This window comes from Nylanderia fulva, unplaced genomic scaffold, assembly GCF_048542155.1.
Source record: "Nylanderia fulva isolate GAGA-0341 unplaced genomic scaffold, ASM4854215v1 Scaffold1, whole genome shotgun sequence".
Taxonomy (NCBI): domain Eukaryota; kingdom Metazoa; phylum Arthropoda; class Insecta; order Hymenoptera; family Formicidae; genus Nylanderia; species Nylanderia fulva.
This window is the reverse complement of record NW_028189192.1, coordinates 1,731,645-1,759,264: the sequence shown is the minus strand read 5'-3', so window position 1 is coordinate 1,759,264 and position 27,620 is coordinate 1,731,645. Positions and strand designations below refer to the sequence as shown.

The following is a 27,620-nucleotide window of genomic DNA, read 5'->3' as shown; positions in this document are numbered from 1 at the left end:
CTTCCAATATTATACAATATTGTCCCATTATTGTCATTTTTTTTTCTATGCAAAGTGAATTTTCTCTTAAAATTTACTCTGAAAATCGTGGTAATCATGAGACAATATGGTATTGGAAGAATTTCATTAGAGTTTTTCTGATTAATATTTATCACAATAAAAATATTAATATCTATCACGAAGAGATATAAAATATGTTCGATTAATTTGACATCTTAGTCAATTTTACTATGTACATATTAATATGTTTTATTGTGCCAAATATTAATCAGAGACACTCGAATCTTATAAAACTCCTCCAATACAATATCATCCCACAATTACCATAATTTTCAGAGAAAATTCTAAAAGAAAATTCTCTCTGGTAGATATTTAGGTGTATCCGGATGGGAAATCGAAACACAACCTTACATCGCGAATGTGAAACGTCGAAGTGAAAGGGCAGAATTTTTTTCGGTCACCAACGTAGGGCCGATTCCTTTCGACGGAATAAGAATGCGCAAATCTGGGATATTGCGACTCGATGCAGAGAGCTGAAGCGATCAATTTCCGAGGGGCTTTCAGAGGAAACTTTCTGAAATATCGTCGCGTGTGTGACGTCTTTTTATCGAGGGAGGTAACGTTTACGCGGCACGTATTTTCGGAATCACAATAGCGATAGCGGAGAGAGGTAATGCAATTCCTCCTTCTTCCTCCTCCTTCCTGAACAGTTCGAAAAGAGTCGCGCTAGAAATAGTCGCCGACCGTTTAGGATAAGCTGGACGTTCGGTGGATTAAGTCGTTCCGACGTCTCGTCGCTACCGAGAAACTTGGGACCGTAATCGTAAAACTTGTGTGCCGATAGGACACCAATCCGAGGACGACGGTTACATGAGTATGAACGGTCGAAAGGCGAAGATGGCACTGGTAGCTTTACGCCCGGTCCCGGACTGCCCGGAGCCGCAGGACTTCGCGGGAGTCTCCTCAACGCAGGAATTTCCGCCGCCTCCGGAAGAGGCCGAACGTATCATCTCGACTCTCCTGCCGATGTAAGTACCCTTTTACAAAGCATTGCATTTCTTCGACCAAACTTTTCCACCAAAAATAACTCCCTTCGAGTTTAAGAGACAGAGAGATCTCGCATCTCTCCATCGTTTTTTTTTTGTTACGTTTTTTATTACTTATTTTTTTAATATAATTTTAAGTAAAAAAAACTATGTTTACTGTTATTTATTATTTTAGTAATTTTTCTTTTTTTTTTTTTTTTTATTTATCGATACACAGAATTTTCTCTTAAAATTTATCTTGAAAATCATGATAATCGTGAGACAATGTGGTATTGGAAGAAAATTTTATAAGAGTTTCTCTGATTAATATTTACAAAAAATTATCTGTTTAAGATACAGAATAGAAGCTCCATTTCTATATAAATTAAATTTGTTATATGTAAATTAAATCGTTAAAATACAAATTTAATATCAAGACAAAATGTCGAAATTATATCTTTAATTAACGTAATATATATTTCTGCGCACATCGTAGACATGTAGTGATTTCGTCAATAAAAGTACCTTGAGAAACATACTTCTTTATTGAAAAGGCCGATGAGAGGTTTTCGTTTCGTTGTTTATCGACTGGAAACAAATCAGTCGAAAGTCGGGTGTCGATCGATCGATTTCGCCATCGGAGTCGCATGTTTTCATACACTTGACCCGATGTATCTTGTCTGTCAATAGACGTACACAAGATTCTTGCCATAGACTTTTGACTCGTTTGATTTTCGACTCGCATCGCCGAATTCAAAGTATAATACTGAATGCATAAACAATTTTGGATTATATTTTAACATGTTATAATTTTTAAAAAATCTTACGATTTTAAAATTAGGTTCAAATTGATTTTATTTTCTCGTAATCTTAATCATTTTCAAAATAATTAATGTTAAATACTGAAAATTTCCTTAAAGGAAAAGTCGAAAGTCATCAATAAATCGAACTTTGATTTTTTTAACACAGTTGGATTTTTTAACACAGTTTTGCGCTAAAAGCTTCTTTTTTAAATCTCTAATTGTAAGTAAAAAAAAATGATATGTTTACCGTTTATTTAAGATACAGAATAGGAGCTAAATTTCTGTATAAATTAAATTTATTAAAATATCCTCTAGGAACTATAACTGTGAGGAAATGGAGGTTGAAAATTGAAGGAAATTTTCGACTCTGTCGGGATCTGTCATTAAAATTGCATGTCAGCGCGACCCTCTAAATTGATATGAAAACTTACAAATTGCGTTTACAGATTCGGGATGCTCTTAGATGAACGAAGCCGCGTCTGGAATAAACGTCGCGTGCGAGAAAACTCTTTATAGCAAAAAAAAACATCTCGCAAAGCTGCAAATAATTTCGCTCACGTAACGGGTGGCCAGATATAACTCATGGAGTTCCCTCCTTCGAAGCTAAAAGGAGTTCCATTTAAATTTCTTTCGGTGTCCTCCTCTCGGACATCTGCGAGTCCCCTTTGCGCATTTCAAGGACGAGAGAACGGACTTCCGTTTCCGTAACGAGAAGGCGGGGTCCATCTTTCTCCGAACTTTTTTATAGCTTCGGGTTTCAGTTCTGGACCTAACTTGGTTTCATGAGGAGAGCAGACGCCATTCCGAGGGTTCCATCATCGCCGTTCCCTTCGAACTTTGTTCGGCGCATTATTTGAAACAAGATTGATCCTCTCCTCTCGCAACCGGAAGTTAAATTCCGTCTTCTCTCGCATTCTCTTCTCCACAGATTCGCGCTACTTTCGCATAACTCGCGATTGCATTCTCCTCGACGGCGCAAAGTGCACCCGACGACGAAGACGACGACGAGCTTTGCTCGGTTTTCCCTTTGCAGGCGCTCGTTCCTCCGGAAAACTACCCCCGATTTCATCAACGTGCGGCTCTAGTCGCCTAGTACCTAGAAGACCCACTTCTAGGCGTTGCGAAAATTTTCCAGCCACTTGCCTCGCCGTAAACGAGCAAGCACAGCCGGTTTCTCGCCGTTTTTCCACCGGGTTGCATCGATAAAACGCACCTGCACGCTCGCTCGCAATCGCTGACGAGTGCTCCTTAAAGCAGAGTCGACTGAAAGAAATGACCTCGCTCTCGACCTGGATTATTTTATTTAAACATTAATCGATCCATTATAACAATGTAATTTAATATACTTCAAATGTCTGTCAAATGTTGAAAATGGAAATTTTATTCAAAGACACAGAGATTTCTTTTTAATTATATGTATATATTTTTTTAAATTATAAATATATATATATATATATATATATATTTATATACATTTATATAAAAAAATTCCAATTATATTGTATGAACAAAAAATAATCATATGCATTTTTAAACGAGGAGAATTTTCTCTTAGAATATTAATATATGTATATTAGTTTGTACACAGAGAATTTTCTCTTAGAATTTACCCTAAAAATCATGGTAATCGGGGGACAATATGGTATTGGAAGAATTTTATTTTCTGATTAATATTTACCATAATAAACAATACTAATATGTACATAATAAAATTAATCGAACATATTTCACATTGTATGTATGGTAGATATTAATATTTTTTTATTGCGATACAAATATATTAATCGGAGAAGCTCTTATAAAATTCTCCCAATAACATATTGTCCCACAATTATCGATTTTTTTAAAATTTGAAGAGAAAATTCTTTCCGCGAAAAGTGCACGATCTTGATAGAGATTTTAGTGCAAAATATTGTCTGCATGATATTCGCAGTTTCTCCTATCTGACTGACTTTCGAAGCCATGAATTGTTCTTGTTAGACGCGCAGGGTCCTTAAGCCGTCGTCGACGGCATCCTCGTTGTACCTGTCGATCCTAATCACCGCGTTTCATGCCTATTACCCGTTCTATCGCGGGAGAGGAAGCATCTGCGAAGTGCATTCGAGCTCCGCCGTCCTCGAAATGCAGACTCTCTCTCCTCCTATCTTGGAAGACCTCTCCGTAGAGAACGCTCGTCATTCCGGCAAAACGGTCCCTTCGCTTCTCCGTCTCGTCGTCGTCGACGCAAGAAAATCAGCACGACTTCTCCCTTTCGAGTATAAAGTAAAGTCTCAACGGTAAACTTGTTTTGCGCCAAGGAGGTTTTCCTTCTTTTTTTTTCTTTCCTTGTGTCCACGAACTTTGCACAGCGTCCGAATGTTTTCTCTCGCGATGTCCCTCTTTTTACAAAATAAATTGTCTATTTTTTTATTCCACTCTTTTGTCTAAATAATTGTTCTACTTATGTCGCAATAATATTTAATTAGTCAAGATTTACTATTTATTTAATTATCGCAATAGCAGGAACACGCGTCTTTATCTGACAGATTCTTGCGCTTTGATATTAAAATTTATACAAATTCCTCGGCAATAGATTTTCCTGAGAGTGACGTATTTCTCAAGAGAATTTTGCAACCTAGATGCAAAGATGGGTCGTACTGCGGACGATTGACCGCATAACGTTAAAATAACACGAAGGGAATCGCGTTATCACGTGGGGCACCATCTTCCTCGGCGCCTTCGTCGGAAAGGCAACGTTTATCGACTGGAAAAGAACCGAAGTCGAGCATCGATCGATCGCTCTTCAGCATCGTCGTTCACTCTCTTCATGTCGTACATACGCTCGATTGAGACGCTTCTTCGTCCACGTCGCGTCAAATCGCGTGTTAAAAATGTGCTTTAATCTACATTTGCGTGCTGTGATTCTCTTAAATTTTACCTCGATATTGAATTAAGATAAAAATGAAATGAAGACATTTAATATTTTAGAGTCTGTTCGACTATTAAAATCTTACATAATTTGAATTCAGATCGAGATTTATATGATATTAATTAAAATATTTCTGTATGAACGAATTTTATATTTAAATTTTTTTTGAAAATTAAACTTAACAAGAACTTCTTAAGAACTCTTTTTTCAGTATTTTACTTTTTAATTTTTTTTACATAAAACAATTTTATTAAATTCTGTAATTCTTATCAATTTTAACTTTTCTTAATGTTAGCTCAAATCGCATAATTTTTCTGCCCTACTTTTTATATGCATTCAAGTTTATCGAGCGAATCATCAGAATTTGACAATAATCTTGACTCTCTCGCTGGAAAGCAAACGAGGAAAAAACGCAAAAAATTGATTGGCCGACATAAAGACAAATCTCGACTAAATTTATTCCAATGTTCTCTATCCCTTCTTTCCCGATGTTCCATCGACTCCGTTATTCGACCGCGGACACTCTCTGAATTTATTGCGTTCCCCTTCGGCAACTTGGTAACTTTGGAAATATGTCGAAAGAGGGTTAATAGGATAAAAAACTTTACTCTCTTTGCGCGCACACGCACATACGTTCTGATGATGTATTGTCATGCGAGTTTTGCAAACATTTGGCATTCCTGTGCCATACGAAAATATCGCGAACTCCGCGTCTTTTCATCGCGGAGAACTTTTTTTTCAGTTACTAAAGTAACAGCACAACGAGAAAACAACACATCGATAATTTACTCCGCGAATTCCCGGCGATTCTCATGTCCGATATTTCATTCCGATGTTCAATATTGAAGACAAATAACCCTTCTGTCAACAATGCATAATTTTTCATCTTCCTCTCAATGTATACCTGGGTACCAATTACACGTTTTCGACTACTATGACAATTTTTTATAACAGAAAGCTTCGTATATTTTTTCCCGTCATATTTTAGCGAGTTTGCGAATATAAACATCACCTTTGTATTTTATTTCGGACAGATTTTTAACATTTAAATATCGCGAGTTCTTTCCATTGCGAGAGAACATTTTTTTAATTACCGAGTAAAGCAAACATTATAAAGTAACAGCACAACCCAGAAAACAACAGATTGATAAATAATTTATCTCGCGAATTTTCAACGATTCTCATGTCCGATATTTCATTCCGATGTTAAATATTGAAGACAAATAACCCTTCTGTCAACAATGCATAATTTTTGATCTACCTACATCAAAGTATACCTGGGTACCAATTACACGTTTTCGACTACTGCAACCATTTTTTATAGGAGGGAACCTCGAATCTCTTTTTCCGTCATATTTTAACAAGTTTCGGATGCAAACATCTTCTGTATTTGATTTCGGACGTATTTTTAACATTGAAAATTACCTTGGGTACCCGGGTGCATCGGTAGCAGGGTTAAATTACATACGAGTTTTAGGAGAATCACGCGAGGTTCGATCGGCGATGTAATACCGTATCTCTATCCCATTTTCGTCTCGTTTGCCAGGGTTTCCCCGGGAAACTCGTCCAAGAGAAACGTCGTGGCCCAGGAGCGACGAGGTAACGGCCGGCAACAGTGGATGGTGGAGGAGAGCATGATGCGGCATGGAAACGCCGTTACCACACAGACTACTCTCGTGAGTACCATCTTGCTAGCTCTTTGATCGTCTCCGATAACTTGGTTTATTTACGACGACGCGAGTTGCCCGAAAACGCACGTTCCGCGGATCGGACGCTCGTAATCTCGCGACTTTCTCGTCGGAGCTCGTCGTAACGATGCCGATTTACGATGCCGAACGCGGAAAATCGAAACTCGGAGGAGCTGGCGAGACGCGTCGCTGGTATCTCCTCGATCACGAGCGATCGAGGATTTCGTCGCGGAATGCGCCAGTTTCGGGCTGGAATGAACGATGGGAGACACTCTCGGTGAGCTTCCAACGAGCGGATCGCGATATACAACGGGATTTTCCGCGTTTCTTTGGAGCGAGTTGAAATATCGTCGCGATAAAATGTCAAAGTGTCCATTCTGAAGATATAAGGGCGAGACTCGTCTTTTGGAAATAATGGAATCGTTTTCTTGATGAATTTCTTTGTTAAAAAGATTAAGAAGGAAGAATCTAAGAATACTTTTAATTCATGCAGATGATAAATAACAAACCCTTAATCTTCAAAGTTAATTAGATGAAACGCTCGATCGAATGTTTCTACGAATCGAATGAATTTTGACAGCCCAAGACCCGGCATCAGCGGCCCTACGGCTGGGAGAACGGGACCGTGGAGTCGTTCCGATTGGCCCAGCTGCCCAGTCCGCCCAGCAAGTTCGCCAGTCTGCCGTACGACGTCAAGGTGTCCTTCAACTGGATCCCGCCGCGGACGAACCCGAGCGCGGTGGAGAAGCACCGCGAGGTGCGTCGCCGCTCCTCGGACGAGTGTCTGGACGACGCGAACAACCTGGACAGCCGTCCGCGACGGGACAGCCCGGATCGCGCGAGGAAGCACTCGTCGCAGCAACGGAGTCAGCAGAACCACGAGATCATGAAGTCGAGCAGCGTGGAGGACCGCCTGCTGATGAACCGGAGCTCGGACGGGACGAAGGACGTGACGACGTCGTCGTCGGCGGCACAGCGCGGTCGCCGCAGCCGCAACGACTCGGACTCGAGCGAGGGCCGGTTCTCCCGGAACTCCGAGTCCGAGAGTCGCTCGTCGATACCCCGCTCGAGCTCGGTCAGCGTCGAGCGTTTCTCGATGCGCGCCAACTGCGACTCGTCCGACTTCTCCCGCGCCAACTCCACGTCCAACGAGCGCTTCCACTCGGACTTCTCGATAGCGGTCGCGAGCGCGAGCTCCAACGATCACGTGTCCGTGCCGACCTCCGACCCGTTCTCCATCCGGAACCTCGACTTCGTCTCCTATTCGCGGGCGGACTCGTGCGAGCGCTTCTCCGCGCCTATGTCCGACCGCTGCTCCGAGGAACGCTACTCCGACCTCTTCTCCACCCGGAACTCGGACTTCTCCGCCCGCAACTCGGCCGATTTCAGGACGCAGTCCGAAGAGGAACGCTTCTCCGACGATTCTTTGGAGGAGCTGTTGCCGCCACCGCCACCCATCAGCAAGAGGCACTCCATCGCCTGGGAGGTGTCCCTGGAGGACGATCCTTTGTACGCGCCCGGTAGCACCAAGGTCGTCGGCAGGAGACGACGAAAGAGCAGCGACGTCTCGAGTAAGTGCCTCCTCCTCGCTTCTTTTATCTCGAGAAAAGACAATAGAGCGAAAGCTTTTGTAGTGATAATTGTAAGATTACACAGTTCAGCGGAAAGCTTCTTTCAATCTAATAGAGAGACAGAGTAATTTCTTTTTTCTTTTTTTTTTTTGCTGAATATAATTCCGACAGTGTCTGCCTTATCAATGTATATTTCAATATATTATTATATTAATACAGCTGACCCATGTAACATATTGGAAAAGTTTTACATGATTCAAAATTAAGTGTATTGTTAGAACTTGATTAAAAAAAATTAATTGTGAAGATTAGCTATCCCGAGGAAACAAATAAAGGATTATAAATAAATGATTATAAATCCGTTTCAGGCGTAGGTTCCGCGTCGAAGCTGCGCGACTTCGACGATTGGCAGGATCCACGGCAATCGACGACCGATGACGACCTGATCTCGCCGTACTCGGACTCGTCCACGAACGATCTCGATCAGATACGGCCGCAAGAGCTCACGAAGAACGGCACGTACGTTATAAGACGCGGCCGCAAGAAGGAGCGCAAGGTTCTGCCGAAGACCCCGACCAAGACCAAGAGTCTCTCTTTCGAGAACGGCGAGGACGGTCGACTGTCGGACGTGAAGCGATACTCGAGCACCTTCGACAACATCAAGAGTCTGTTGAAGGAGGGCAAACTCGAGGGCCTGAACGAGCCGCCGCCGGAATTCGCGGCCTCGGTGCCACCCCCGGATCTCATCCGGGTCGTCTCGATGCCGGCGATCAACAATGATGCCAACAGTCGCGCCCAGCTGGAGATTACCGTGGAGGAGGAGGAAACGTCCGATATCTCCGACAAGGATAAGGAACGCGACAACCTGGAGCTACCACGATTACCGCCGTCGCCGCTCGACGACGATCGAACGAGGGATTGCAACGTTCTGCCGACAGCGCCGAACCTGGACATCGGCAAGTCGTACCTCGACGAACCGCAGGCGACGAGGAAAAAACTCGGGGCCGCGGTGAGCGACGAGCGACTGGCCTCCAAGATCCCGGTGAATCTGTTGATCGAGGATCAGATCGTGAAGAAGGCGCTCAAGGAGAACCGTCGGCAGCTGGAGAAGGTGAGCGATGCGATCAAGGAGATTGAGAACGTGAAGAATAGCGAGTCGTACAGCGAGAGCAAGCGCTGGCGAAACGGCGATCTGAGGCAGAACAGCTGTTCGAAGCGCAACAGCTTCGATAACGAACCGATACACGACCGGAAACCGATGATGGTCGACGGCAGTCCCTTCGACAGCAGATCCCGTGGCAAACAGCAACAACAGTCACAACAGTACAGCTCCGACTCCGAGACGTCCAAGGCCAGCTCGGACGCGGACTTTGCCGATCGGAGAAAATTGAACGGCGTCGCCGACGTCGTCTACTCGTCCGGCAGACGTCTGCGTCAGAATGGCATCGAGAGCCACAAAAACGATCAGAAACAGATCGAGAACGTAATCGATGCCATTCTGGAGGACTCGAAGAATCCGGAGTTCCAGGTAGGTAGACGAATTACTCTGGGTCAGGAGGACCAATTTCGCGTCACTCAAAACGCGGAGAGAGAACGAGACGGATGAAACTGAAATAAAGACTCCGCCCTTCTGGCGGAGGGCTACTAGGATGCATCCACATCGTGAAAAATGCAAGACAGGAAATATATACGGAGGATACGCGGCGTAAGCCGTGATAGTGGAGGAGGCACCTGAGCAGCTGAGACCGGAGCGCCTCCCCATATATAAATTGAGCGTAGTTCTGTAATATAGGATTCCATTAGCGATGCCGCGCAACAGTACCATATTTCTCGTCATGAACCGCAGAAGTAACTATGGGGTCGATTTACCCTTCTTCTCTGCACGCGAATCCGTTTTTACTAGTTCCCACATATAATTGGCTATGGTAAAAAATTCATTTTTTATCGCACGCGATCGAGGTATCTACTCTTCGGAAAAAAATGAAATTCCTGGAAGGAAATGATTTTTCTTTTTTTTTTCTTAGAAAATCAGAATTCAATTTTATTAGGGCTCGAGGAATTTTTTCTAAAAATTTTTGATAATTTTGCTTTTATATTGCAAGCAGTTCGCCAATTGCTCAAGTTTACAGTTTTAGTTATTACAGTAAGCAATTATTGCTCTCATCATTTTGTGTAAAATTAACGACGATAAATCGATATTTAATAGAAAAAAATACTAAGATATATGCTCCATACACTATATTCAATAGAAAATCTTCACTTTAAAATATATTGATAAGAATTGTAAATAATGTGTCAGAAGAAATCAGACAAATTCTCAGAGAATTTATATCAGAATTTATAATTATATGATTTGCAATCTTGATTAGCTCGTTCAGTTCTGGAATATTAATTCTTACATAACGACAGTAATTAATAATGATTCGAGCTTAAATAAATGAATTGCGACTGTTCGAGATACTTTTGTTTCCATTAAAATTCTTAAAGAATAAATATATAATCTTTGATTCGTTAGATATTTCTCGAGAGTAAACGTACGCTTGCCATGAATTTTTTAGTTGTGAATTGCCCTTGTTGATCCAATGCACGAGTCGATGAAAATATTCAAACTCGTTGAACAATCATCCAGGTGAATGGCTATTCATACGCGTATCGTCACAAGAGTCCTTCATCGATTAACTGTTTCTGGGTCAAACTAGTTTCCATTGGAAATTTGCATTTCCAGCCTCTGTTAGTCGAAAGCTTTTTGTGCCGATCTCTCAAAACGTTTACCACTCATCGGAGAAAAGATTTGATAATGACAACATTAATGCCTGATATTTTAGCTATTCATTCGATTATAACGTCTCTAATTATTATAATCTTTCAAACTATTTATCGCAAAACTTGACAGCTAAAATGTGCGATCAAACAGAAATCACGAATGTTTAGATGTTGAATTTTCAAACCGCGCTACCTGAATAAATTGATTCTCTCCCGCGTCAAAGATGACGTTTCAACCGCATTATTATCTCGTCAGGTGAGCGTCGAAGTGATGGAGTTTCCACCGTTGCCGCCCTCGCCCGTCGAAGAGGCCGACGAGGAGAGCTGTTCGGACGCCGGTCAAGGTGCCATGATGACACCGCCAAAGTCCAAAAGCCACAACCGGACCGTGGAGTACAGGCCGAGGGTGCCGCCTCATCGTGTCCCGCCGGTCATCGACCCGAAGGAGCAGGCTTCCTTGAACACCAGGTCCATGGACGCCGGCTACTCCAGGGGGAGACGCACACCGACCACCAGTAATTCCAGGCGAGAGGTGAGTTGGTTGAAAATATTCAACAAGTCGCGTTTTTTATTGCATTTCTGTTCAAATATGCCTTATTTAATTTAAAATTTATATTATATTTCTAAAATTTATTGGGTGTCTTTTTATACATACATATATAATAACAGATTTGTAGGATATTTATATAATATAAATTGTAAATATAGCTTCATTAATTTATAATTTTATTATATTTCCAAAACTATCAGATGTCTTCTTATAATAGCATATTCTCTGACCAATTGGAATTGGAGTTTTTTTTTAGCGAAATGTCGAGAGAATCATCACTTTTTCCAATTCTTTTCATTCTTTTATTATGTTTATAACTAATTGTGAGTGTAAGCTTAAAATTCTTTTAAAGCAAACTCTACCTGAAACTAGCTGAAGAATATAATTTTGTTAGCCTTTTAACTCCACAAAGTTTAGTTTGCGAGCATCTTTTCTTTTCAATCTTGAATTTGTAACTCGAAAATTATTGATACCTCGACATTTTTGCTTAGGAAAAATAATTTCCAAATTCCAGAATCCATTATTAAAAGAATACAATAGTGATTTCCAAATATTCTATATATAGGGAGGGAAATAGATTTTTATTTAATATTTTTAGTGTAAAAGTTTACAATATTTATAAACGCGTAAATTCTATGACACGATATATAAAAACACTAATAAGTGCTGGCAAGAGGGCACGTGGCTTTCGAGGGAAAAAGCCACCGACTTCCATAGAGGGCTGGAAATAGCTTCCACCGGGGATAAAAATAGAGATGAAGGAAGGAGTGAGAGAGCAGAAAGAGAAAGAGAACGCAATAAATATACTGGCGACGTGCCAATTTCTCGTATTGCCGTAATAAAATACTACGATGTACTCTCATTGTATACCGGAGGAATATCCCCATGTTAAGTGCAACATTCGGCATAAACTGCGCTCGGGACCACGAATCGATGACACGGAAAGACATCGCGCCGGAAAAACTACCCTGTATATACACAGATTCATTCTGCAGGCGCGTCCAAATATGTACATACGTGAAACTTTGACGCGGGTATGAAAATTTGATCACGAATGGTCGGTATAAACCGATGTGTCGACGTATCAAATTTGATATAATCCGAATGGACTTGAATAATATAAAGTATCGTTCGAAATTCACCGACGAATGATTAACATCGATCATCGAGATGTAATTTTTTTTAATTTTTATTCAACGATTTTTATTGTATCTTGTCAAAATGCACATAATAATTAATTATAGTACATCGGTTACTTGTCTCGTTATGTACATAAATATGTCGTCAGCTTTTTCTCTAATTATTTAATATATTTATTATATATATATTATACGCATCGTAATTTTTCTTTTAAAAGACCAATTTTTTTCATCGAAAAAATAAGGAGACACTTAGTTTGAATAAGTCGTATCGTAACAATTAAAAAAATTAGATAAAATAATTTCAACGCAAAGAAGCTAAGGGATGATATTACGTAAATAAAGCCATGCATATCGGATACTTCGCGCATTTAACATCCGCAAAACAAATCTGCATCCATTAATCCAATTGATTCCTTCAGACGACACGTGTCTTCCGTGTGTTCTTACGCAACACTTAAAAAGGGTGAAAAAGAAATTATACCTTGCCAGATTGAATCAAAGAGATGGAGGATGAGAGAGAAAAGTGAGAACAAAGACTAGCTAAGGGAGGAACACACGTGTACGACCATTCCGGGAAATAATCGGACTCCCACGCTAATTCACCCTCATTTTCTCCTTTCATTCGCCGACATATTGTCATTCGCCAGCCACCGTAATTTTCGTAACGGGCAAGATTTTCCCCGGAGGGCCCTTTCAACGCAAATTGATTTTCATAGAAGAGAGAGAGAGAGAGGAGTTTCGTCTACGAATCTCTTCTCTTCCACGATAAATAAAGTGCGAGAGCACATCACGATATCCGCCGCCACGATGAAGTCTGCGGCTGAAAACGATATCGCGGTCGTTAACGCTTGTATCCACGATCGGATTACTTATCAATGATGATACAGGGGTCGTTACGCACGTCAACACGTCGATTTTATACAGTTATCAGTACGTCGAGGGAAAGAGAGAGACAATGAGATCGCCCCGGCGAGATATCGCACCCTCCTGCAGCAGACAGTCCTTGGAAAAAGGTATAGACAGGGATAAAAACGCAGAGAATAGGGAGAAACAGTCGTTCTTTCCACCGTTGTGTATGACGCTCGCGTATTGTCTCGTTTGCTGGACCGACTGGGAGGCTGCGAGGGCCGATGAATGACTGGGGACCCGGACGTCCCCATGATAAATAAAATGTCCGTGTTTCACCCGGTCTCTCTATGCGCATTGTGCATAATGAAAAAGGCAGGACATGAGGGTTGCGTTTTCGAGGGAACGCGTGATGCAGATTCGCTCGATACGGCAGAACGTGTCTCGGAATTGTCGGGATTAATCCAGACACGTTGGAATTCTTTGTTTGGTTTCCAAACTGGGGATCTTTCGTTAATTAAAATACTTTGGATACTTTAAAGGGTGATTCTTGACAATCGGCAACGAGTTGCGTATCGCGTACAAAAGGATAAAAATCTCTCCTTGCGTTTAATTTTACATTCTCTTCCGAACTTTTTCTTTAGAATTTCGAGATTCACATTTTTTATCCTGATAATATTACGTCGTGAAGGAAAAGTTATTTTTATATACATAATATATCAAATATATACTAAATATATTAAAATTGATGTGTTAATCTAAAATACTTAAAAATAGAGTAATTAATTTTAAAAATGAAAACTATTTAAATTAAAAAGCTAAAAGTACATTTCGTATATTTTAGCAATTACATTTCTCAATTTGTGCATTTTGTAATATCCTGTAAGAATCGAATCTTAATAAAAAAAAACCCTGAAAATCACAATAAAAAATATTAATATCCAGCACAATAAAATATAAAAAAATATATTCGATTAATTTTACTATATATTATTAATATTTTTTATTGTGGTAAATATTAATCAGAAACACTCTTATAAAATTCTTTCATATTGTCCCACGATTACCATGATTTTCAAGGTAAATTCTAAAAGAGAATTCTCTCCGTGTACTTAGAATTATGTTTTATTCTTCGACGTTCTTTTGGGGTAAGATCAAGGAATACAAACGGAACAATATTTACCGTGTGATAACAATCGCGCGTACTCGTTACATATTCAAATACATGTCAACCACGAGAAAACGATATAGTCGAATTTCTCCTGGAACGCTCCCTGCGACGACATATCTTTCAAACCCCTGCGTTTCCCATTCTCGACTTTAAATACATTTCAAACAGATTTATTCCGTTTTCTCGCCGTAAAATTCTTTCGTTCCCTGTGACCGCCCTGCAATTTTTATCGCGACATTTCGCATACCATCAGTTTGTTCTCCCTTCTTTTTTTTATTCGTGCAACGTTACTAGAAATTCAGATCTCGATGTGTATCGATATATAAAAAGGAAAAGAAAAATTCCTGCGAGATGACAAGAAGATAAAGAATCGAGAGAAACGAATGGAAAATCTCTGAAGAATTTTTCTACGATATCGATACGCAAAACAGATACGTGACATCTAAAAATATCGAATCCTATCGTGTTATAATCGCGAAGAGGCAACTTATAGAGTGTAGAATATTGTCCGACTTAAATTAATAACAGTTTTGTAATCGAGGAACCGGGAGTTTATGAAAAATGAATTCGCCGATAGTCCCGCGATATTCCATTCGTTTCTCCATCATCGCAAAAGGCCCTTCTGCGCCGAGTGCTCGATCATCGAAATGACCGACGTTCATCGTTGGAGTGAAGCGCTTTATCGGCGCAATAACTCGCGAATTGCACCAGACTCTAGAGATTCAGTGGTGAAAGATGAAACTACGGAGTAAGTTTCTACTCCGAAGTAAAAATCTTAATAGAGATAAAAAAGAAGGTACTCTCTTAAATTGAACGCGATTAAAGCAGCGACATTTTTACTGATTCGGTTTAAGAATATTTCATTTACGTTTCACTGATCAGCCATTAATTAATTCTCCTCTCTCTCTCTCTCTTTGTCTCTCACACGTAACAAATGAAATTCTGCAATGCTATATATATATAATAGAAGAAAAATCCATATACATTTTCCCGTAACTTAAATTTTCCACATCGAACACGCTCATTGGATTCTGAGGAACCGAAAGTTCGGGAAACTTCAAAAGTGGATCTTCTACTTTAATGGAATTTTAAGTTACTTTCAGTTTTCGAACTTGAATCTCTCGACAATTAAGCCCTGCTCAAATTCCATGTCCGAAGGTATAATTTCATTTAGAGAGAGATCCATCGATCTAGAGAAATCAGGAGGGATCTGCGAATTTATCGCGAACGAAAAGAGAAAGAAGAGATAATTTAGGGAGACATAAACATAATCTCCGACTACGAATAAGAACCGACGCGATAACTCGGAGACACCCTGTAGAGGGTTGTTCTGCGCAAGGTATCTTCGCGATATAATTCGTGCGCAGGTTGAATTCTATCTACGGCAGGATTACAGGGATGCGACCCTTCCTCCTCCTCGGCATTTAGATCCTGTATTCGCATAAGCTCTGTATCAGAGATCGGTTAGAACCCCTGTTCGAAGCTTCTATTCCGAGCTTTCGCTCGATCGGTTTCAAGAACGTATCGTTGAAAAAAAATTGCCAATATTTGCAGCCACAATGAGAGCGAGCTTCCTATCGACTCCGTTTTCTTCCCTCGCGAATTTTTCTCCTTTTTTTTCGCGTCGGCTTCCATCCCAATTCCTGGTTCCCAGACAGGGGTGCATAATACAATGGCAAAACGACGTGTGTACCTACAAGGGATGGTGTGTCATATAGATCTTTCCTTTTAACCGAGATCACGCACTGATAGATTCTTATTCTCATGACAAATGATATGGGTTTGTTACAGATTTTTACGTTGTAATTTTCAATGGAAAGTTGTACTATTTTTATTCTAAACTTGACAAAATTGATTTCGACGTAACTAGAATTTTATTCAATACTTTCACGACGTTTCGACCATTTGGTTGTGGTTAACAAACTTATTTATTATTAAGGCAAATGAAAATTTGTGATTACAGAGCATTTTATGCTTAAATCAATTAAATAGCGTTCAAGAATAAAAATATACTTGAATCAAGGATTTCTTTTTTTCTGTGTGTATATATATATATATATAACCGCACATCCCTTGCACAATCCGAAGAGAATAAACTGAGCCGGATCGATTATGCATAGATTCATCGAAAGGGTCAAATTATTTCTGCATTATATCTCATCGTGTATTGAAGAAGGAAAGCGGATATCTTATGCAGCTTGAAAGGGATCCTTCGAAAGAGATGAAAACAGGAAAGGGAGGAAAACCGACCCGCCCTTCTCGTCTTATCCTTCCTTTACCCCCTCCCTCATCATCTCATTTTATTCCTACGATCGAGTACATCCTTCAATCGCGTTATGAGACTCGAAAGACGTATTTCGAGAGAACGAAGACCTTCGAAGGAGACCGATTGCTCTTCTGTGAGAGACGTTCGTTTATTTATACCGTTGGGGCGCACGATTCTTCGGAATCCTCTGAATTTTAAATCCTTAATAACTTCCGAATATAAATCTCAAAATAATATGACACGTCATCGATATTTTAGTATAATTTTTCCCTCTTTTATACACTCGCGGATTGTATTTCATTTCCCATCCCTCGCGTACATCAAAAAAATATAAACGAGGTTTATTTAAAATTCTATTTTATCGCTGCGACTGTAGGATAAAATATCGCAATCGAATTTTTATTACAGATAGAATTAATATAGGTATCGATATATATATATATATTTTTGATGCGTCAATTTCGAGAAAAAATTAATTGCTTTTGAAACTGATTAGTCATGCAGAGGGCAGAAATTTTCTTTGGTGCGCCAAAAAATTACACAAAGCTCATAGATTTTCATTTTTAATAAACTTGTGTCCCCCTATTTTTTAATTTTTTTATTTTAAAGATCAATGTCTCCGCCGCACGTGATAATTTTACACAAGGGAAGACGTGATCTATCGAACCTTTGTCACGGGATACGTGCTTCTACACGTTCCCTTAACATCGTTGCGTCAGCGAAACTTTGTTGCAACGAGTCACTTCGAATAACCAGACAAGTAACTTTGCCAGAAGTGAAGAGAAGAAGCGACGCAGAGGACAGATTACAACACGGAAAGTTTTTCAGAAAGACAGAGAGAGAGAGAGAGAGAGAGGAAGAGAATATTCGACATCCAACTCGCTTACTTTTATATTCAGATTTGTTTCTCCAGCTGCGAGACGCAATTACCTTCGATCCGAATAATGAAACGAGAAAAGAAGAAGGTCATAGAATGTGGGGGGCAGAGATGCTGATTAATTAATTATTTTTAAATTAATTATGATATTTAATTACAAACAGATGTAATCAAATGTAATTAAAATATTTGGAATTGACGATTAATTTTAGAAAGATTAATTAGAGATCGTTACAATGACGATTGGTATAAGCTAGATTAATCGAAGATCGCTTAATTAACGAATATGATTGAAGTCAATTGAAGGTTATTTAAATTTAATAATTAATAATTTAATATAAATATTTAAATTCAGTCATGTTATATCATCAATCAAACATCTTCGATTAAATTTATTTAAATTTTATTAATCGTTACACATAGTTAATTAATGAAAATAGAGAAATTATATCGATTTTCTTAAGTCAATCATTAATGGAAGAGATTCGCATTAAATTTGCTATATTTAATCGTCAATTATATACTTTTTAATTGCTTCTGCTCAAATCAATTGTCAATTGAATTGTCTTCGATTGAATCTTTTTTTCAATCGTCCATTCCAAGTACTTCTAATTAAAATTAACTCATATTAATCGTTTAATTGAAAAACTTTCGATTAAATTAGCTTGTATTAATCGTTTAATCGATCGCTCTCCGATTAATTTCGTTTATATCAATTGTCAATTAAATAACCTTCAATTGACTTCGATCATATTAATCGTTAATTAAGCGATCTTCGATTAATCTAGCTTATATCAATCGTCATTGTAACGATCTCTAATTAATATTTCTAAAATTAATCGTCAATTCAAAATATTTTAATTAAATCTGTTCATATCATTTGTTCAATTTTAAAAAATTTAATTGATATTTTGCCAACTCTGGTGGGGGGATACTTTAAAATCTCTTAATTGGAAAAGGACGAGCGAGACGAGTAAATGACCCGAATTCATTTTACTTACTAACGCGAAATGAAAATAAAAGCTTTCGCGCCGAGGAAGGTCCCTGGTCTTTCGACGCCATCTTACGGAATGAATGAATAAATAAGTTTGTACACCTCGGGCGCTCCGAGATCCCGTTCCTTTAATTGGAGTGTGTACTAAAAAAAAGATCTCGCGAATTAAGTTGCTTCTTTCTACAGGGATAGGTCTTATTCGTCTAATTCCGAAGTCTCTGCAGCAGTCGACGTTTGTGCGAAAGCCTTGAGACTACAGGGAAGATACTGTTAGAAAATATTCCGAAATTGGTATTTGCCCTTCTTCGTCGTACGTTATCTTCCTCCATATTTCATGTATCTTAAAATGCATGTGCGACCTGTCGAGGAAAAATCTACCATCCCGAGTTTTCCGCGGGATGTTGTACTGTTTGATAGCGTGATAGGAGGATAAAACTCTTCTTGGATCATATCGTCTCTCCCCGGATTGACGGTAACAAACAACCCCTTCCTTCAGTGCAGCAGGATGTAAACAAACGTCGACAGTTCTTGCGAGGTACGAAGGCGCAATTTATACGCCGTCAGTGTCGAGACTTTGTGTTGACGAGCGAAAGAAAAACTCCACCACATTCCCGGAGAAGCGGACAAAGAGGGAAGTTTGTCGGGATTACGAAGAAAAGAGTTTGGCTGAACTGCATAAAGTTTTCATTAGGGATATTGGCCTCCCTCTGGCCCTCCCATTTTTTTCTTTCCTTTCCACGGACTTTCACTTCGCGAATGAAGTCGACCGCGGTAATTTTAATAATCTAACAACAAAGGCGAACAATCCCAAGTGTTGGATGCTGCAGGATCACATATTTTAACATTTAAAGTTACTTTTGGTGTACCTGGGTACCTGTTCATGCAGTGCTTTTCCTAAATAAAAATTTAAAGCCCACATCGACCGACCTTTAATTTTCTCTATTCTATATGAACGAACCGAATCATGTGTCAGAGAAAATATCGCTAACTTTATACGCAGAAATGCATTATTCCTACATTAAATGCCGTTCTTCGTAAGGTAAAATGTCTCGCGACAAGTTCGCGAAATGCGGCGCATTCGGTTAATAATTATTGCCGCAATAAAAGTTGCGGCAAGGGTTTTCTAGTGCCAGCGATGCTCGAATGGAGTGCGATAAAAATGATTTACGACGCAATAATTATAATCCTTGCCGCGGTGGTAAAATCCTTATGAAAGGAAAGGGGCAGCATCCCTTTTTCGCGTTATCTTTTTTCTCTTCAAGTACCGCGGTACCAGCAAAATAGCCCAAGGTGATATTTTTGTCAAAATTGTTGGAGATGGAGCACTCGAAGAGAGCATCTATCAATCATCCGAATTATCTGTATCTCAAACACGTAAGGAATTCAGTTGCTCTAGGAAGAAAGCTATTTATTAATGTGAGATTTGTAAAAAAAAACTTTAAATTTTCAATTTAACTTAACATTACTGTCATTTAATTTAATATCGGTTTATTAAAAGATATATAAAGTACTTTCCCAGATGACAAAATAATTATTTTTAATACAATTTTATTGGTATATTCTCTCATTAACGAGTCTTCTCTTTGTCCCAGGTACCTGTGGAACGAAGGACTCTGCCTACTGATCTACCGGGACCCTCCCGTCGGCGACCTTTCTCGAAGAGGCACTCGCCATCGGCAGAGGCATGTTCCTCCGGGGGTAGCAGCGGCGGTGGCGGAGGTGGCGGTGGCGGTGGAGGCGGCAGCGTCACCACCAGCACCGGTTCCGGGATGCAGACGTCGTGCTCTCTACCGGAGACCCCGGTGTTCGCCAGAGGCAGCGACATCCCTAGAACACCCCAACACGCTGGCAACCCGACGCAGTCGAGGCGGCAACCCGGCTGGTACGCACCCACCACGGCTACCGGGTGAGCATCCCCATCCGGGTGTTCGTTTCCAGCAAACACCGATATATAATTGTTACATTGCTATAATAAAACGGAATATAACAGGTAATATAACGTGTACGTTACATGTAACATCCATGTTAGTTGTAATTTCCCACTCATAGATGTAACATTTTAATATAACATATATTACATTGTAGTTATATTGTAATTATATACCAAATAGCACATTGATGTATTGATAAGTCAGTGCTATCTTGGGATATAATGACAATATAACTACAATGTAATATATGTAATATTAAAAATGTTACATCTATGAGTGGGAAATTACAACTAACATATACGTTACATGTAACATGCTTGAGTATATAACATTTATATACTGTGTTTGCTGGGTTATCTCCCTCGAGAAGAGGAGAGAAAAGGACGACCTAGATTTAAATTGTAGATTTATTTTTTTTGCAAAATTATTCATGCTACGTCACACTTTTAGCTATCGGCGAAACAATCCCGGTCTGGAGCAGGCCATAATCGGCACCGAATTACTCCGGCTGGCTGGGGGACCGAATCGCGGATGGTATCCCACGAGGAAGACGAATCAGCCGCGACCGGCGTCGATCGAGCACCTGGAGCGACTCAACAACGCCTATGACGCACGGTTACCCGGTTCCGGGGACCAGAGGAAGCCGCTGACCCTGCCGACGAACATCACGCCCAACAAATACTTCGGCCAAAGTAAGCACAGCTCCGCCTCCAGCACTCGCGAGGCGCTACGGAGGGTCACTAGCTTGCTCATCAAGAAAGGTAAGCGCCGGAGATTTGCGCTATTAGAAAAAGAGTGAACGCACCGCGCCTTGAACGTGAGCGCGTGACACAGACGTGGAGAGCACGACGTCGTCGCCTGACAGTGACCGCCTGGACAATCATTGGATCCCCATTTACACCTGAGATGATTTCACGGTTCTCTTTTTCGTTTTTTTTTCTTTTTTGTGGTTGTGCTATCAAATCTAATGCTCAAACGCTCTTTCAATAGAGCGTGCAGAGGGGAAAAATGGATATCATAGGATTCTTATAACAGAGGATTTCTATAATATCTATAATTTCTAATATAGAATCATTTCTTGGTATACGTACTTACAGTTAGTACTGCCGGAGAATCGTGGAACGTTGCTTGGGATGCAAATGTGGACATGATTTCGGGAGTCGCTGAAAGAAGGATTTTATGAGTGATAAGTGACAATTCTATGAATTAAATATATGATAAAATTATATATTTTTTTGTAATAATTTATGGAGAGAAAATTATTTTTTTGAATATTACTCATATTACAATAAATCATTTGAGATGATAAAATATTCCTATAAATTATAATAACTTTTTGTTATATATGTATATGTATGCATACTTTGCAATTGTGTTCAAAAAATGTCATCCTAAAACTTGTTAAAAAGAAAATTATAAAATTTTTATATATTAATTTAATATAATATTAATTAAATTGCATTTTCATATATTAATTAAAATTGAGAATAAATGTGATGGCTTTATAATTATATCAGTACATTTATGTATTTCAACACGAACAAATTAATAACAATAATTTAAACATTGCACATTTATAGTAAAATAAAATAATTGAATTTAATGGATAAATATACTCTCGTTTGTAAATGTTTAACTAAAATAAATTTAAAAATGAAGTAAAACTAAAGAAATAAATAAATATCATTGCACAATCAGTCAATATTTTTATCTTATTGTCATTATCGTTCTAACAAATCACATATACGTCGTGTTTTCCACACATGTGACTATTTGAAAGCTCGTAATCTTTGATAAATAACCTGTGGAAGAGTTCTCTAACTAGTATCTTGTGTGACCTTTCGTGGCATTTGAGTGCCACCAATTTGATGCTATCTCTTCGACACTTTGGAATGTTTGCTTCTAAGTTTCTTATTAGAATAAAGTCATAGGAAAGTAATTACGTCAATGACCTAAATATTTGCTATCTCAACATATTTCCTACATATAACACTGACAATGATCTTGCATTGTTTGAGATAAAATTTTATCACATTTCTCTATCTGGTCTTGATTGAAATATGTTTATCACACAATGATCAAATATTTAAAAATGTCCAAGTATACTCAGTTCTTTGTCTTTTGATATTTTTAAATATATTTACTTTTTCTACATCTCTTTCATATACATTCCATTATTTGTCGCATGTAATATTTCTACAGCAACTCTTTCTACACATACAGTCTTTATAATATTTTTAATTTATTAAAAACGATACGATATATTAATCAATTTGAGATCCTTTCTCTATAATGTAGTAATAAATACACTGCATGTTTAATAAGTAGTTGAATTGGGGAATGGAGAATGCGAAGAATGCTACGTGTGGAATTTTTCAATATATTCTATTTGATATGAATATCACGTTGAATGTCGAATATCTGTTAATGCGGATTGTATTTATAGAATGTCCCCAAATATTCAAATTTATACATGCACAACAAAATTTTAAATCGTATATACAAAAAATATAGTTATCGACCTCTGATAACTTTATAATCTACAAAATCTTGTAGCTCATCGAAGTATCAATTTTATCGACATAAGGTAATGTAATCTTAGTTGAGAATCTCAAAATCAATTTTTCAATTTTAATCCTTCTCTATGATTACGATACGATTATTCAAAAGCTTCAAGATATGATTAATTAAAATTGAAAATCGATTTTGTAGAAATACCTGCAGCATCTCGTAGAATCCGAACACAGCTTGTCCCCAGATCTTTAGGGAATATCTGTCGCAACAAGTGACACCCCTGCTTCTCCCTCCCCGACACTCGCGCGACTTCCGTTGCACCACGTGTTCCGAGAGCGCCGTGACGTGGCGCCGCCTGGCGGCGTCTCGCCTAGCGATTTTCCAGCTGAATGTGACCGACCTTGAAAGCTCGTCCGCGCGGTTCGAACGACACGGTGATAGGAAGGGAGAAGGAAGAGAAAGAGAGAGAGAGCGAGACAAGGCCTCGGCCATGTTACACGTTGCCAGTCGTCCCGCGTCCGCCTTATCCTCGACCAGTGACGTAACTGCTGAACCGGCACCTCGCGTTCCAATATTTTTCCCTTCATCGAAGACTCCTTATTAACTGTAAGTCAGATTTTTCACACTCCTACAAGATTAATCCTATATATTCTGCATATAAAATTGTTTTCTATATTTGAACGCGAATGTTTCAAAATGGAGGGGATGATGGTCCCTTATTGTTAATGATTTTTCCTCCATTTTCCGCCATATAAATCTGCTCATCTTCGTTCATAATCCTATATATTGTATATATACAATTATTTTCTATATTCGAATGCGAATGTTCAAAATGGGGGATAATGCTCCGTTATTGTTAATGATTTTTCCGTATAAATCTAAACCTGCTCATCTTCGTTTTGATGATGATAAGTATGAGCAACGCATGTCCGTGTAATTTGTGATGAGAAAAACAAACGTCATCCTAGAGAAATCTCGGGGGTTCCGCGACTACCTGCGCCCGCCGACGAAACTGGATTTCCTTTCGCGGCCGAGAGGGGGCGCGCAGAGCATTGTGCGTGGGACATCCCCGCGCGCGGGTCCGCTGCCGAGGCAGCCGAGGTGCCTCCTTCGCACCCGAGGGTTCCCGTTATTGATTCGTCCGACGTAGGTTCATCCGCAAATATTTCCGCGTTTCGACCTGCGCGCGCGACTCCTCTGCACATCTTGTCAAATTTTAGGATTCGCGCGCAACTCGGACTCGCGGATCGGCACACGTGTACGTTTGACGGAATTCAAGGAGAGAGCGAGAATAAAATGATTTTTTTTTTATTTTTTCTTTAATCTAAGGAAACATTTCGAGACAGAATTGTCTTAGAATTTATCCTGAAAATCATGGTAATCATAGGACAATATATGATGTTGGAAGATATTTTATATAAGTTTCTCTGATTAGTCAAATTAATCGAACATATTTTTTTATCTTATTGTCGTAGATATTAATAGTTTTTATTGTGGTAAATATTTCTTTAATCAGAGAAACTCATAACATTTTTACAATACTATATTGTCCTATGATTTTCAGGATAAATTATAAGAAAGATTCTTATAATAAAATACATAAATAAATTATAAGAGAAAATTCTCTCTGTGTAGTCTTACTTGCAAATGCGCTCTTGAATTATAATTAATTAAGAAAAAAGATAATTTCCGAGAATTTTGAGAATGAGATAAGATAAACATTTTCAGTCAATTTGATTTTACACGCAGAATTTTGAGATTTAGAGTCTTTCTGCTCGATTCTATATTTCTTTTCCTATCGACATTGCGCTCTATAAATAACCGGTCGGCGATAACACAGCGATTAATGCACTCGCGACATTGTATCGTGCAGTCTTTTTTCGGCGATACCTCTGTTGAGTTGTTCTCGACTTAAGCTTCCTCGCTTTGTGCGTTTGCGCGGATTCCTTGAAATATTTGCTCAATAAGTACCTTTGGATAAGTTTCTTTCGAAAGCGATGAGTCAAATAAATCCGACAGTTTATGACTTTCACTGCACAAGTATCTGAATTCCAAAATACCTGGATAAGATGATAATCGATAACAGTAATCGTGATAAAGTATATGTGATAAAGCAACTTGTCTCGCGGTGAAAATAAAAGCTTTACATTCGTACTATATCACACACAGAGAGAATTTTCTCTTAGAACTTGTCCCAGAAATCATAGTAATCGTAAGACAATATGGTATTGGAAGAATTTTATAAAAATTTTTCTGATTAATATTCACCACAATAAAAAATATTCGTATGTGCATATTGTAGTAGAATTAATCGAATATATTTTATCTTATTATAGTACGTATTAATATTTTTTATTGTGGTAGAAATATTAATTAAATGTATTGGAAGAATTTTATAAGAGTTTTTCTGTAATTAATATTTTTACCACAATAAAAAATATTAATAAAAACATAGTAAAATTAATCGAACATATTTTTATGTTTTATTGTGATAGATATATTAATATTTTTATGATAAAAAAAGATATTAATCAGAGAAACTCTTATAAAATTCTTTCATTAATATTTTTCTTCCATTATATTCCATTAATATTTTTTATGATAAAAAAAGATATTATTAAAGAAACTCTTATAAAATTCTTGCATTAATATTTTTCTTCCATTATATTCCATTAATATTTTTTATGATACAAAAAGATATTAATCAAAGAAACTCTTATAAAATTCTTCCAATATATTGTATATGTATGTTCTTCCACGATTACTATGATTTTCAGGGTGAATTTTAAGAGAAAATTACAGGAATCGTAATAAGTTGATATCGGTTTCCTAAGAAGGAAAATTTTAACTTCGAATTGTTCATCTGGATTTTTCGCACAGATCAAAACAAGCGAAGAATTTTACGTTTAAATTTCTGATTTATCTCGCTAATTTATTGATCCTTTTGGAAGAACGTTTAGATTTTCCCTGTAAGATATTTAAGGCCTATAAAAGCTTTAATAAAGACAGGATAGCTCGACCGTGGCCGATAAGTTTTGATAGACGCATTTGTGTGCGTGTTGTATGCGTGATTCGAGCGTGTAGATTCGTCTGGTGATGAATAATTTCGCGCGAATTCTCGCGTCAGTCAAGGACACGGAGATCCGAATTAAGGCGAGATGACACACGGGCTGACTATCGATCGGGAAGTCTAAGCATTACGAACCGTGCAATTAAAAAGGACACTGCAACCCCTTCTTTCCTCGAATTTCCGCGCCCGATGCATCCTCAAAAATTGCACTTTTTCTTCTACAAAGTGCAAAATTTTCTTCTCGACATTTATATCCTCGTTTTGCATATATAATTTGCAAAAGATTGCGCGATTTTAATTTAATTTTCAAAGAAAGATGAGAGAATTTTCACAAGAATCAAGAAAATCTCTTTCAAAACCTTGCAAGAACCAGCTGTTGAAATTATATCGAAATTTTTTAGAGTCAACTAATCCACTTTCAGTTGAAGTTTTGTCGAAAAATTTGCGCATCTCCAATCGAGTATTATTATCGCTATCGATATACCCTCTTTCAAGTACGTGATCCTCGGACGAGAAAGCCCACAGATTCCGGTCACGCGGTTTATTTTATTTTATTTTATTTTATTTTTTTTTTTATGGAACGTCACACAAGCGTCTTGCTTGCAGCAGTTGCGAGGAATGACCATCCGAAAGGGGGATGTTTTTCGATCGGTTAGTAGGTGGTGGATGTCGGTGGATGTTGGCGGGGGTGCGAGCGGCCAAGAGGGCGCGAGCATCCCTCTCGTCAAGGAGGGTGCTGCCGGTGGAGGTGGTGGGTGGCAATCGTTACTCCCGTCTGCTGGCCCGTCTACCAACATCGCGAGCGAATGCCACCTCTGCCGACATCACGGTCGAGCATTCACCGACCTCGACGACGACGACGGAAAATGCGTCTTTCTGACGGAATCCGCGGACTCGAACGGCAAAATTGGAATTTTTACCATTTTTCGTGCGAACTCTAGAGTGCTTCGATTAATCTCTCTCTCTCTTTCTCTTCCTTCAGTTCAACCCCTCTGCCGATTTGCATCATTTCTTGTCAATTTATGGAGCACTCGGGTAGGTGCCCCATATCAATTATGTATTTTTGATACATTGCGAGAGTTTCTTTACACCAGCTGACATTCTGAACATTCTTTAGATTGTAAGAAGTTTCCGAATACAAAGGCCTTTGTATTTGGTTTCAAAGAAAAGTTTCGACACATTTTAAGTCGCTACCTGTTCATTGACAGAAGGGTTAAATAAAGTCGTTTGACAGAACTACAATTTTTTTATTCATAGATATTTTTTTCGCTCCCGTCATTACATCTCTTGCATTCAGAGATATGAATTGTGGACGATTGTCTCTCGATTGATTTAATGATCGTAGGCGAACATCGTAGATAATTTAGATCTCGGAATCAATCTTCTGAGAAATTATTCTCTCGTCAACCTGGTCGAGATTGAAGTAGAGCACATGATGTGATTTGCAGCAAGTATTCTTGTTTTTCCTTGCCCATGCGACTAGAGCGGAAAAATGTGCGAA

General features: G+C 38.9%; 1 protein-coding gene across 3 annotated transcripts in view; it reads left to right on the top strand.

The window, feature by feature from the left end:
• LOC114939107 (uncharacterized) overlaps positions 1 to 27,620 on the top strand; it is a 215,468-nt gene that overhangs the window by 168,796 nt on the left and 19,052 nt on the right. For 2 of the 3 annotated variants that reach the window (XM_085488866.1, XM_085488838.1), the window contains 7 exons: positions 845 to 1,028; positions 6,283 to 6,412; positions 7,005 to 7,995; positions 8,364 to 9,523; positions 11,015 to 11,290; positions 20,197 to 20,510; positions 20,986 to 21,296. In XM_085488866.1, coding sequence (XP_085344992.1) covers positions 845 to 1,028; positions 6,283 to 6,412; positions 7,005 to 7,995; positions 8,364 to 9,523; positions 11,015 to 11,290; positions 20,197 to 20,510; positions 20,986 to 21,296 — 3,366 coding nt within the window. The remainder of the gene's footprint in view (positions 1 to 844; positions 1,029 to 6,282; positions 6,413 to 7,004; positions 7,996 to 8,363; positions 9,524 to 11,014; positions 11,291 to 20,196; positions 20,511 to 20,985; positions 21,297 to 27,620) is intronic. The other variant, XM_085488897.1, reaches the window with a different exon arrangement.